Source organism: Camelus bactrianus, chromosome X (assembly GCF_048773025.1).
Source record: "Camelus bactrianus isolate YW-2024 breed Bactrian camel chromosome X, ASM4877302v1, whole genome shotgun sequence".
NCBI classification, from domain to species: Eukaryota; Metazoa; Chordata; class Mammalia; order Artiodactyla; family Camelidae; genus Camelus; species Camelus bactrianus.
This window is the reverse complement of record NC_133575.1, coordinates 85017631-85031889: the sequence shown is the minus strand read 5'-3', so window position 1 is coordinate 85031889 and position 14259 is coordinate 85017631. Positions and strand designations below refer to the sequence as shown.

The following is a 14259-nucleotide window of genomic DNA, read 5'->3' as shown; positions in this document are numbered from 1 at the left end:
TGTTCCACTTTTAACCAATTGTTTTGCTATTATGTGGAGAAGCCTGACTCTTGAATACCTCAATTCGATTCATCTGCATCTATGTTCTCTTCCAAAATTACTTTATGTGCTTGAAACAATTCTTCCTATTTGCAAGTGCCACCCCTGTCTTCTTCTGCCATCGTATATAATAATTGAAATGACAAAAAGTTAGTTTCTATAGCCTACCTAATTTAAAGGGGCTTTAAATTAGTCCCTTGGTTAAACCCAATATAAAATAAGACATTTATGGATAAACTAGAATCTATCTAAAGAGGAGATTCTTAGGCTGGGGTCCTTGGAGATGCACAGATAGGCCACACAAGGTCTTCATGCAGCTGAAGTATTCTATAAATTATCAATACATGGAGTTGACTTTTGAAAAATCAAGTAACTTGTATTCTCAATTTCGAGAGCAATGCTGTCCAATAGAACATTTTGCAGGGATACAAAGTTCTATCTCTGTGCTGTCCAGTACATAGCCACAAGCCTCCGTGGCTGTTGAGCACTTGAAATGTGGCTAATGTGCCTGGAGAACTAAATTTTTAATTTTATTTAATTTTAAATAAATTTAAAAACAAATGAGGTTATTGACTACCATATTGAACAATATAGCAGTAGATGAACATTAACATGGGGTCACTGGATAAGCTTCATGAGGTCTATAAAACACCTTGAAATTGTGCAAATAATTGTGTGCTCATTTATCCCGTACATAGGTTTCATCAAATTTTCAGAAGTAACTCTGACCCCAAAAATGGTGAAGAACAATTACAGCAGAAGCGGAAGTAGTTGCCCCTGTCTGGGCGCTATGCTTCCTGGCAACATAGTCAGAACTAGAAACATGGAGCTTTTTCTTTTAATTTATGTCGTAAGAAAACATCCAAATTCCTGAGCAAAAAACAAACAAAAATAAGTTCCTAGAGTTAAATTCAAGTAATGTGTTATACATTTCTACAACAACACACATTCTTCTTTTTTTTAAAAAAAACTTTGTATTTTGAAAAACTTGTAGATTCGTATACAGCTATATGAAATAGAGATCCTGTATACCATTTACCCAGTTCCCCCAGTGGTATCACCTTACATTACTATAGTACAACATCACATCCAGGAAATTGACATCAATACAATCCACTCACCTTATTTAGGTTTTCCTAGTTTTACATGCACTCATTTGCATGTTCTACACAATTTGAACACATGTGTAGGTCCATATGATCACCACCACAGTCAAGATTCAGAACAATTTCATCACCACATTGCTCCCTCATGTTGCCTTTTTATAGTCACACATATCTCCACCCCATACCTTCTCCTTAATTCTGGACAACCACTAATCTGTTCTTAATTACTACAATTTTTCATCTCAAAAATATTATATGAAAGAGATCATACTTTATGTAATTTGGGGGGATTGGCTTTTTTCACTCAGCTTAATTCTCTGGAGAGTCATCCAGATAGTTGCCTATATTCATAATTCATTCCTTTTTACTGCTGAGTAGTATTCTCTGGTATGGAATCTTAAAAATTCACCTATTGAAGAACATTTGGGTTGTTTCCAGACTTTGGCAATAATGAATGAAGCAGCTATAAATATTTGTATACAGGTTTTGGTGAACATAATTTTTCACTTCTCTGATAAAGTCCCGTGACTGACATTGCTGAAGCATTGGTAGTTGTATGTTTAGTTTTATAAGAAACTGCCAGACGGTTTTCCAAATTGCCTGCATTATTTTACATTCTCACCAACAATGGATATATATGTGATCCAGTTTCTCCATATTCTCACCATCATTTGGTGTGATCACTTCTTTTTAGCCATTCTGATAGGTATGAAGTGATACCACATTGTGCTTTTAATTAGCATTTCCCCAATGACTAACAACATTGAACATCTTTTCATGTGCTTATTTGCCATCTGTATATCGTCTTTGGTGAAATGTCTGTTCTTGTTTCAGAAAAAAAAAGCATCCCAAATAGGAATGGGTTCTTTCTACATAGGAATTTGAGTAATACCAGTGGATAATACAGTTTTACAAAAGAAAGAAATGCTGTTCAACCAGGACTTTGTAAATTGGCTATCTGCTAAGACAGAAGCCATAACCTTAATTCTTAGTTACCCAGAGAAGCTATTTCTGTGGAGAACTAGGAAAATAGAATCCAGGAACAATACTTCGCTTTTTCATACCTTGACCATAGAGCAAATTGAGAAAACACAAAAGAATGGAGAGACAAGAGAGTCTTTGGTAAGTATCAGATTCAGCCATTTCATGAACACGTTTTCTGCCAAGTATCAGTTGTGCAGATATTTTATATCCTTGGTATGCTTTTGATATATTTATTTATTTTTATTTTAGGGGGGTAATTAGGGGTTTGAACCCAGGACCTCCTGCATGCTAAGCATGTGCTCTGCCACTTGAGCTATGCCCTCCCCTCTTTTGATATATTTAGATGTCATTTGTTGCCTTGTTTTACGAGTCAGAGTTGTGTACTCACCGGGACAGAGAGCAGTCTATATCAGCTCAGACAGGGTGCAGAATTACCTGCAGGCAGAACTGTTACTCTCCTCCCAGAAGTGTTTGAATCAAAAACCTGCAATGAGTATCTAGTGCCTAATAAATCAAGGCCAAATTCCTAGATACATTATTCAAGGTTAACAAAGCTCTAACCTGCCTTTTCTGCCCTGTCTCCTACTACTCTGCCTCTTGTGCTCTAATTAAACTGAAATAATGTTCCCTAAATTCACTCTGCTCTTTCCTGACCCCGAGTTTTTGTTCTTGCTATATCGTTTGCTGAATTATCTTCTTTCACCATTGGTACCTATAAAAATCCCACCTATCCCTCAAGGCCCTGCTCAAAGAGACATTACTTTCTCCATGAAATCTCCCCTAATTCTTTAAGTCAAGAGCAAACATTCCACCTCTATAGTCACACAGGACTTTGTACTCGCTCCCAGCACGCATCTCTCTGACCACTTTTTTGTTTAAATATCATGCCAATGCGGTAACATGAAAGAATCAAACATGTTTTACTAAGTGAAAGAAGTCAGTCACAAAAAGCTACATACTGAGTGATTCCATTTATACAACATTCTAGAAAAGGCAAAACCATGGGGACAGAAAACAGGCGAAGGGTTGCCAGGGGCTAAAGGTGGTGGAGGCTTTGACTATAAAGGCATAGCTTGTGGAATTTGGGGGTGATGAAACTATTATATATCTTGATTGTGGTAGTGGCTACATGACTACATATTTATCAAAACTTACGGAACGGTACACTAAAAAAAAGAGAAGTTTCTTGTATGTAAATTATGCCTTAACAAAAACAGTGGAGAAAACTCATACCAGCAAACTAAGCAGGCTGCCCTCCAGTTCTTGCCATCAACTAACTCGCTTTTCAAATGTATTCTAATGTGCCAGGCTAAGAGTGGGTACTACGAAGAAGAAAAGTACATGGTTCCTTCTCTCAAGGAACTCAGTCTCTAATGGAAGAGATATGTAAGTAAATAAATGTAGCACAGCGTGGAAGATACTATATGTAATACAAGTATATGTCAGACACAGTGGAGGTATAAATGAGACAGTGGTCAGATGGAGCTAGATTGTTGAGGTTCTAGCCCTCCAAGTTTAGAAATTTCTATTCTATTCAATATACAATGAGAAGTGACATAATCATAGCTATGTTTTAGAAAGTAAAATATGGTAGTGCTATGAAGGATGACTTGGAGTTGGGGAGAGACTAAAAGGAGGGAGATTAATTAGAAGGCTATTTACAACAGTGTAAGAGAAAATTAGTATCACTTCTCTTCTCCACTAGTAAGCAACTGAAATTAGACTAGGCTTTCAACTAAAGCTTGTATTGTAATCTGGACGCACATAGGCAAAAACAAAGACAGGGCTCAAAATATTTCTCCTGGTACAAATTACCCCCAGTAGACTAAGATACTCAGTGGAAGGATCTTGTTGCAACTAACATAAGACTTTGTTGACATTAGAAGCCCTAAAAAAGTTTATTATTCTAATGAATAAATTAGAGAATGGTCAAAATTTCTTTTCAATCACTGAAACTCCTAAAGAGAAAACTATAAGTCCTCTGTGCACAATGATGGTTATTGCTTACCATTTTGTACGTCAGACAGCCCAGAGGTCAAGGTTAGTAAGAATGTTGTTTTTTCCGAAATCCCTATATTGACTGCAGTGATCAGGTGGGTTAGCTGAGCACATTTTTTCCCGGAAAGTCTGCTTGTCCTTTGCTTGTTCATTGCTACCTAACACAACTTGCAGTGACAGGGCTAAGATTCTGTTAAAAACAAGGCCGGATGACAGCAGGCATTAGAAATCCACTTTGCTCCAGTATACTACTCTTAAGCAATTGACTATTACTACTATTTTGGAACTTGAAAACCTCTGCTGAAAATGCCTTATGTGGATCATAATCGAAAGCACTGATATAAGGTAGCCTGGTTCCTGCAAAGTGTGTGCTGAAAAGTTTTCATCCCGCCTTGAGTCCAAACATACAGAAGGTCCTAAAACCAGCAGGGTGCTGTTCCCTAAACCCCTTGTAGGGCCCAAACAGATGCTCTCACTGGGTCTCTCAACACCTCAACCATCACCACCTAAGAAAAACAAAGACATTTAATGAACTGGTGGGATTGTTGAAGGTAAACTTGACAAACCTCTTCTTCAAACAAACAATAGCTTCAGGCTTCCAATTTCTGTGCTCTCTCTCTCTTTTCCCCATCGTTGAGCCACTTCACTGCCTCTGGTAAAAGGCTTTCTGTGGCTCCAGATTTGACAACATCCGGAATATTAAGCAGCCACTGACTTCTGCATTTAGACTAATTTGCTATAAGGAACATAAAGTATACTGATGCTATCTGCACCCAAAGTTGCACAGAGACAACCTAGAAAAAAGTATACGTACCTCCTGCTAATTGTAAGATTGTCAGCTAAAGGAGAGCTGATTTAATGAATTCCTGGGTGTGCTGTAGCTCAGTGGATTGGGGCATTTTTTCCTTTTGATGGTTCCTTTAGCATTTTTCCTCGCTAATGTTCCTATACTTTTTTGACTGCAGATTTGTGGTGAAGTCAAACCAAACTAATTTTTGGAGCTGTAAAATACCCTTTTTGTTGAAGGCCTGCTTATCCCTGGCCTGTTTCCTGCAACCAACATAACCATAACACTTATCTAATTCTGGTGTGACAGAACTTAATTAGCGTGTGAAGCATGAGTGGTAAGCCAGCTGATTTCAGTTGTCTCAACTATGTGCTAGCACCTGGTCACTTATTGCCAGATACTTGTTTACTCCGAGTTATTGATCGATTTTGAGCCCCAGCCAGCTGCAGCTAATCCTAATGCATATAGTTGGCAGCTGTGAATTTTTGACTTTGCCCCTTGGAATACAAAGGCTGCCTTTGCCCACAGTCAGGCTGACTTTAGCTTCTAAAGCGCAAGCCTTGGCCTCCATAGGTGATTGTGATTATGCACTACAATATAACTCTGTTTATTCTTAAAAAGCTTTCCAGAAGCCCCAGCTTTACTAGGAATTATCAAATTAGGCTCATATTAAAAAGGAATCCCATTCTGTCTGTAGGTTAAAAAAAACTTACTACCCATGTGCATTTTTAAGAACTTAACCCCTCCCTAATTTTGTAAACTGATCTTATCCGTGCCTGCCAGGCCCACTCCGTTCTACAATGATTCTGTCGTTTGTCCGAGGCAGTAGCAAAATCACAGATATTTCTTTTGGATACACTATCTGGTTTGGTAGGCTTTAATCTGAAGGAACATTAAGTAGTTCAAAATATATCTACACAACTTTGCATTATCATTATCCCTATTTCGTAGCTGAGAAAGAAGAAACTTCCTCGGTGTCACATAACCAGTAAACGGCAGAGTTAAAAATAACAACAGAGACTGGAATGGGAGAGTTCTGTGGATCGAGCCTACTGAGCAGCACAAATGGACTGAAAGTAAACCTCAAATATCTGTAGGGCACAATTCATTAGACACATTTTTTCCTCCCATTTTCCCCAAGCAATTGTTTTCCTTTCTTTTAATATATATAAATCTCTTGTGGTCACAAATTAAATTCTTTGGAAGTCTTCATCTTACTAGAAACCTGAAAAAAAAAAAGAGAGAGAGAGAGAGGGACTACACGAGAACAGATGAGTTTCCCAAGTAGGCTGTCCTGATACTGCAGTGCTGGGTACAAACCACTCACGTCCATTGTTTCCTCCAGAATCTATCCCTGAAGTCATTGCTGCCCCCCTGCCTTGGGCTGTTCCTCACCCTCATCCCTCTTTAGCAATCTGAGATCCCCTCAGTCATCTTCCTAAACTCAAGATAGCTAATCTGATCCCCCAAGAGCGATTAAGTTGGCACAATTCAGCTCAAATTTTCTGTATTGTCCTCCATCAGTACAATTCCTTTCTGTACCAGTTTTTCATCAGTGAACATAAAACACCTTTTTGACACATGTATAGGCATTCCCCTCCACACTCATGTGAGCAACTGAAGATGTAGAATTTACAAATCACAAAGCACTTGACTAAATGCACTTTCATAATCTGTGTTATCTAGGATTTCTGGGGCTGCTCCGAAGGAAATCAGGGCACTCTGGTGAGGGGGTTGTTCATAGGTTAAATGTGTTATGGGATCTGGCTGAAAAAATACTGACTCTTTCCACCCTGTAATATCCTCACTACGTATGTGGAGAGGTAGTACAGCAGAGTGAAAATGGCATAGATTTTGGAGTCAAATATACTCCCGTGTGAATTCCAACTCTGTCACTTACTAGCCGTGTGAACTTTGGCAAGATATTTCACCTTGCTGAGCCTCATTTTCCTCATCTGAAAATAATAGGATTTTATTACTTGTAAGAATCAAATGATATAATTAATACATGTAAATTGTCTGGCACATAGTAAGTTCTCAATAAATATAAGTTCCCTTCCTACCTCTACTTTTGGACATAATATTATATAGAGTGGGAAATTGTATAAGAAAAAGAATGTAGTTTTGTACTAAGAGATGGGGTCAAATCTCAATCCTGTCATTGGGTTATTCCCATAGGTGACCTTAGCGAGTTACTTAACCTGAGCCTGCGTCTCTTCTGTCATGTAGCATACAACACTCACCTCATAGGTATAAAGTGCCTGGCCCCTAGCAGGCTCTCGGTGCTAGCTATTACTGTTTCAGATAGGAGAAGACTGCTCTTAGCTTCAGATCTAGCCCACATACTGTTGTAAAGCCCTTCTCTGAAATTCTGTCTTTTATTTGTGTCCATGAAAGCTTTGTTAAAAAAAAAATTCCCTGTTTTCTGATGGTTGTATATCCACTTGAGTTGACTGAGCTTCACCTGCATTTGCAAGTGATGGTAGATTATTTGAAGGTATGCTGCAGCATCACATTTTGGGTTTTTTGTTTTGTTTGGCTGCTCGCACTCTCCTCACCACTATCATCTTCTTGCTATCCACAGGGCAACTGCCCAGAGTGGAAATTTGTCGCCATCCATCCTCTACCCCTATATTGTTGAGCTGTGCGGCCACAACATTGCTTTAATGCCCAGACACTAGTTATCCCAGATGGTGTTTTGCCCTTTATTTAATGGTAATAAGCCAGATATGGTGTCTCGTTTCTTGCAGATGTATTAAAGGCTATCGTCCATCTCTGTACCTCTGCAGAAACCCAGTGTGATCAGAAACCTAATTGGCCACAGTGGTACCCTGTTGTTGCTTCTGCAGGATGCTGCTCTGTTTACCAGTTCATCATGAGACAGTGCACTGCTCAGGGCGGCTTTCAATTCAGTGTTGCTGATACATATATTTGGCAGGACTAGCCTCTGTGGTAGGATTTGAGGAATTCAAAAAGGCTCCTGGCCCAAGTCTATCTCCCTCACTGGTCACAGTGCCTGAAACACATACCAGAAACATTTCACATGAACTTTCTTTCTTAGGTGTAAGGCAATGTTAGAATGCAAATGCCACTCTCCAGAGGGAAGATACTGAGTCATTATCAGCTATTAATACTTAAAGCCAGCACAGCACTGGCATCCTGATTCTGTTACTAGCTGTATGAGCTTAGGAGTTTGCTAATTCTCTCTGGGCCAGTTTCTTTTTCTGAAAATGGGGACCATAATGAATGGTTGTGAGAATTAAATGAGATAATGCATGTAAAGTAAATGCTCAATGAACAATAGCTGTTACTGGCCTTAGGTACAGGTGGACCCCAATGGAACACATCTAAGACTGGTACATTTGATTGGAGGATCATGAATAAGGTGAAGCCTAGTATAGGGAAACTGCTCAAAGCAAAAGCCATGGTGGAGCAGCGATACAGCCAGGGAACCGCATGGAAACCCTGGGAAGCTGGGGTTGGAAGAGTTGAGTGGGAGGAAGAGGAAGGATTGAAACAAAGTCACACTATTTTTGCATGAACCTTCCAACAGGAAAAGTGTAATGCCACTCAGGATGCAACACTCTGTGAGGTAGTAAGCTCTGACACGGGGAATGTTTAAGCAGAGGCTGGTTGCTGGCTACCCATCAGGAATACTCTAGGCTATCCCAGGGCTTCTCAGATGAATAAAAAATCACCCAGGGATCTTATTAAAATGCAGATTCTGAATCAGCAGGTCTGCGTGGGACCTGAGATTCTTCACTTCCCACAAGCTTGCTGATGATACTGATGCTCCCAATTAACAGATCTCATTCTTAGTAGCAAGTCTCTGTTGCCATTTGAAGATAAATCACAGCGAGACAGAGGGATACCGTCTGGGAAAGCCAGAGAGTTACGCAGACAAGGCTCCATAAAGTGGGAGGCCTTGGATGCAGTTATGATCTACCGTCTGGTTCTTAGCTTTGTAAGCTTTGAAACTTGATTGGTAGTATAACCAGAGACTGGGCTCCTGGGGACTGACTCACACTTAACCAAATTCACAAGAGACCAATATATCAGCCAGAATGCCAATTGATTAATTTATAATGAGAAGTATAACTTCCAAGTGGAACAGATACTAGTGTTTGCTGATCAGCACATAATCTCCCTGCAGGCATATTTACACAAGGAGCTAAATGATAATAAGAACGTTGCTTGGTGAGGATGGACTCACAGCAAGGGGAGTTCAAAGGATAATTTTAATGGTTCATGTCATCAAGCTATGAGAGTCTGATACCTCCATCTCCACTGTTGGGCTAGACCTCCAGAACAGTGCTGAGGATGTCAGCCTCCGTCCCAGTATCTCTGCCTCCTGTCTTGCCCTCATACAATACAGATGATCTATTTAAGCCTAGGTCTGACAATATCATTCATTTGATCTGCTGACTTTAATATAAATTCACAGTCTAGACTCATCGTTACAAAAAGTTTAAAATATGGAGAAAAGTTGAAAAAATAAGACAATGAGCACCTATACACCTATACATCCACCATCCGGATTCAACAGTTGTTATCATTTCGCCACATTTACTTTGTGCATGTGTGTGTGTGTGCACATGTGCACTGAGTCCACACTCTTTAATAGAGTTTTCTAAACTCTTCATGTTCTGGCACAACCTACTTGACCTGCTTCACTCCCCTTGGCTTCCCCTTTGCAACTTACATCCCTGATATACCTAACCACTGAGTGATAGTTCCTTGAATGTTCCCCAGGGTTCTCATGTAATATAGTATTGCATATGCCTGAATATCCTTACTCTCTTTTTTCTTGATTAACTCGATTTGTTCTTCAAGACTCAGCCACGTGCATGTTGCCATAGCACCCTGTACTCTTCTCAGTGATGACATGTATTACACTGTACTGTTATTGTTTATTGACCTCTCTGACCTTCCTAATACACTGCGAACTCATCGAGGCAGGGACTGTTTCATTTGTCTCTGTATACTTGTTAAATTCCTTTAACAAATGTCTTGTGCTTAGTAGGTGTTCAGCAATCAGAAAATCCAACTGCCTGCCAGATGGTGCTACCCAGTTACATCATGAGTACCTTGAATTCAACAGATCAAAACTGAACTCACTTCTCCTACCCACTCTACACATTTCAAACCGTCCTCCTAATTAAATGCCATCCAGTCTTCCAAGCCAAAAACCTCAGAGCAATCCCTAAGTCTTCCCTCTCATTCATCCTCCAAACAAGCCCTGGTGATTCTGTCTTCCAAAATACATTACCAATCTGTCCAATTCTCTTTATCTCCACTACCCATCTCGTCCAAGCCACCTTCATTTCTCACCTGAAGCACTGCCAACAATCCTCTGTCTGGGCTCCCTGCTTCTATCCTTGTCTCTTCCAATCTATTATCCACAGAGAAGCCAGATGATCTCTAAAATTCAGAGCTGATTATATTACTTCCTGCTTAAACCCTGATTATGTTACTCCTTGCTTTTGGGTCAGGTTCAAGCTCCCTAGCTTTACCTAATGCACCCTCAAGAACTGACCCCTTTTCTTGTATTGTTCTCTGCCTAGAAAGGCTAATGCTCTCAAGCTCAGCACAGGTGCGACCTCCTCTGGGCAGCTTTTCCTTACTTCCTAGTCTGGGTTAGCTCCTCTTAGCTATCACCTACTACTGCCCTAAGCATACCTCTATCATAACTCTTACACCACATACATAGAGCACTCTGTACACACTACAATGATCAGTACGCTTGTTTGTCTCATCAAAGCTAATTTATAAGCTTTTTGAGAGCAGAGTTAATGTCTTTTTAAAATCTCAGTGTTTAGCCCATGATTGGCTTATAGATTGCAATAAATAATTAAGAATCAATGGATAGTAACAAATGTCTCTCCAAACTTCATTTTTGTAGATAGCTTATAAAAGATCTCTTTTCTTTTGGAGACGTTCTTTCTTCAAAGTACAATATAGTCGACTGTCATGCAGGTGATATTGATTGAATATTGAATGTTCTTCACCAGCAATTTCAGACAATTTCTGGGATTGTACCATTTCTTTAAAATGGCAGATGCTACCCTTTTCTTTTCCCCTAGGTAGTTTTTCTCGCAGAGATTAATGTCATCAGTAGTTGGGGGTGCCATGCCCTTGGTCCCATATACCTCCCTTGACCTCTAAAGTCCTTTTCGATACCTATGGTTCATGTTTCACAAAACTGCCCATTTATTTGGATTCTAAGTTCTGTTTGCTTATGGTGTTAATTTTCCTCTAGGTTTCCCTCAAGCCACTGGGGCATTAAGCGCAGAACTGTCCCATGCTTAATCTTTGCAAACAATATTGATTAAGTAAATGTTGGGCCAGTGACTGAGGGGAGTGGTTGCTCAGGAATTTAACAAGTTTTGGGCTGAATAAAGTAAATTATATTTCTTTAAACTGAAAAAATGGCTAGAACTAAGCATCTTGAACATTACTCTCTCTGATTATTACCTCAAATTAACAACCCTAAGATTATTTTAAAAGTATTAGATCCCTGAACCTGTTTAATAATGTTAATGTTTAACAGATATTCTTACACTCTGCTAAGCAGTGTGGTAAGTGTTTTATGCCGTGAACTCATTTGATCATCTAGACAACTCTCTGGGGTAGGTACTATTATTATCCCTATTTTACAGATGATGAGGAAACTGAGGCACAGAGAGATAATTTCCCCAAGGACAAGAGTTATCCCTGTCAGCTGCCAGATGTATTCTCTCATTTTAATCGAATGCTTATTTATTGAGCACCTACTAAATGTGGTAACTGACAGAATAGACAAAACTACACTTAAAGTAAGAAGAAATCTTAATGCAATATTGACATGAGTGAATTGTCAAGGTGAGTCAGGCTCTTTTTACTTAGTGGGAAATGGAGAAAGAGTATGTAGTTAAATGGTGCAGACATACCTGTTTGGGTAAATCTGGTTTGTGGCAGCTGAAGAAAAGACACTTAGTTTTGAGGTGTATGAAAACAGTCATTCTTTCTTGAGAGCTAAGATGACTTTTAGAAGGGGCATCTGATACAGTTTGTTTATTTATTTGATGCAGTATATTTAGCATGAGGTAAGGGCAAGAAGGAAATACACAGGTATGACGCTTGTTTGGAGCAGGAAAAGAAAAAGGTTAAAAAAAAAAAAAAAGTAAGGCGCTCTTTTTGCTTCCTCCCGCCCAGAGAATTAGTAAACAGCCTGCTTAAACACCAGCCACCTACCCAAATTCTCTTGACTGCAACTCAGACTCTTCAGATCTGCGCTTTTTAGAAGTACTTTCGAGTTCTGGCACCTTAAGCGTGAAATGCCCTGTAGTCAAACGTTCTGAGGGAAACATATATTCTTGCAATTCAAAACGGACTTGCATCCTACCAGCGAGCTTTTCTGTTGGCCGATTCTATAGTTCCTCGCCTGCCCATTTTTCATAAAACGACACGCCACACCTGACCGACCACACAGCCACCGATCCCATTCTAACGCCGGCCCATCCTGTTACCCTTTTAAGAGGCGGATCCCGCAGTGTCCTTTCCTCCCTCCCAGCCACCTCTACCCCCAGTCGGCTGGGCGGAGCTTCGCGCTAAAGCCCCGGAGCCCGACGCGGCCGCAGCAGTGGCGAGGAGGACTGGAGCTGCGAAGAGCTGCAGCTGCGGCGGCGGCATCTCCAGCGACTTACGTGCCTCTCAGCTCCGACCCCGCTCGCCGCGCGTGCCAGTCTCTCCCCGCCCCCTCCCCACCTGGCGCGCACCTGGTCGAGGCCAGGGTCCCGCCGAGAGCCAGGAGGGCGCGTGCCAGGGGCCCGAGGGGACCGCAGAGCGCGCGCGCCATGGGGCCGCCGCCCGGGGCCGGGGTCTCTTGCCGCGGTGGCTGCGGCTTTTCCCGATTGCTGGCCTGGTGCTTCCTGCTGGCGCTGAGTCCGCACGCCCCGGGCTCCCGGGGAGCCGAAGCGGTGTGGACCGCATACCTCAATGTGTCCTGGCGGGTTCCACACACCGGAGTGAACCGCACCGTGTGGGAGCTGAGCGAGGAGGGCGTGTACGGCCAGGATTCGCCGCTCGAGCCCGTGGCTGGGGTACTGGTACCGCCCGACGGGCCGGGGGCGCTCAACGCCTGCAACCCGCACACAAATTTCACGGTGCCCACCGTCACGAGGGACTGGGGCAGCAGCGTGCAAGTCTCCTGGTTGGCCCTCATCCAGCGCGGCGGGGGCTGCACCTTCGCGGACAAGATCCATCTGGCTTACGAGAGAGGGGCGTCTGGAGCCGTCATCTTTAACTTCCCGGGGACCCGCAATGAGGTCATCCCCATGTCTCACCCGGGTGAGTGCAGCTACCTAATTGCGCCCCATCAAACCCTGCCAAGGCCATTTTCTCTTATTTTCCTCAGTGTTCTCCCCGCCCCCCCCACCCCGGTCCCCTTGCTCCGAAGGAAAACGAGTGTCCTTTTTGTCCCCACCGAGTGAGGCAGGGTCCTCTCTTTCCCGAGATTCACCCTGCATAGGGGGTTGGGCGGAAAAATCCTTTAGAATTTGCCTCTGGTGGAAAAGGGTAAAAGCAAACGGAGTGCGGAGGCTGGCAACTCGAGAAGGACTGTTTGGGCTCTTTGCGTCGTCTTTTCCCGGGGTTTCACGAGGGTGTCTTGCGCTGGATTAATTGGTTGGTGGTGGTCATTGGCTTTGAAATGACTGGGGAGAAGCCTACTGGAGAAGCCGGCCTGGAAATCCCTTCCTCAATCATGTCTTGTTGACAGCCTCAGGCCCAAAGCAGATTTTTCCCTCCTCTCTCCTTGTTTTTCTCTCTGTTTCCTAGTATCAAGTACAAGATTGTGTTACCGTGCCCTGTTAACCTCATTGCAGTTTGGTAGAAACTTAGCTTAGCTTTTGGGTTATTCTATGCCCAGGGGTCTCGGGTTCCAAGTGATTGCTAGTATCAGTGCTTTCCTCTGCTTTTGAAAAATCTGATTTAGGTTATTGAGTGGTGAAACAGGTTGATTAGTATTATTGAAAAAAGAAGAGGTTTCTGCGTGAGGCTGGCAAAGGCCTAGACTTTGGAAAATGTAATCCAGGTAGGTCTTAAATTTGTGGAAATGAGGTGGGTTACTATTTTTCCCTCTTCAGTTATCCTTCCAGAAACCTTTTCCCCTATTTGTGATTAGGTATCCATACCATATGTACATAGTGATCCTAGGCCCCAAAACATAAAGGAAAAAAAAAAACTGGGGGAGAAAAAGGCAGAGACACGTTATAGCAGTATATCATAGTTGTTGAGAGCTGGGCCTCCAGTCAGACCTTGGTTAAATTCCGGCTCCACTGCTTACTTGTCCTGTGACCTTGAGCA

At 41.9% G+C, this 14259-nt stretch overlaps 1 protein-coding gene across 3 annotated transcripts in view; it reads left to right on the top strand.

Annotated features, from left to right (window-relative positions):
- RNF128 (ring finger protein 128) overlaps window positions 1–14259 on the top strand; it is a 75118-nt gene that overhangs the window by 14995 nt on the left and 45864 nt on the right. For 2 of the 3 annotated variants that reach the window (XM_045509991.2, XM_045509992.2), the window contains exon 2: window positions 12109–13242. The exons of the other annotated variant lie outside the window; for it this stretch is intronic. In XM_045509991.2, coding sequence (XP_045365947.1) covers window positions 12750–13242 — 493 coding nt within the window. In that variant the 5' untranslated portion in view covers window positions 12109–12749. The remainder of the gene's footprint in view (window positions 1–12108; window positions 13243–14259) is intronic. 3 annotated transcript variants of the gene reach the window in all.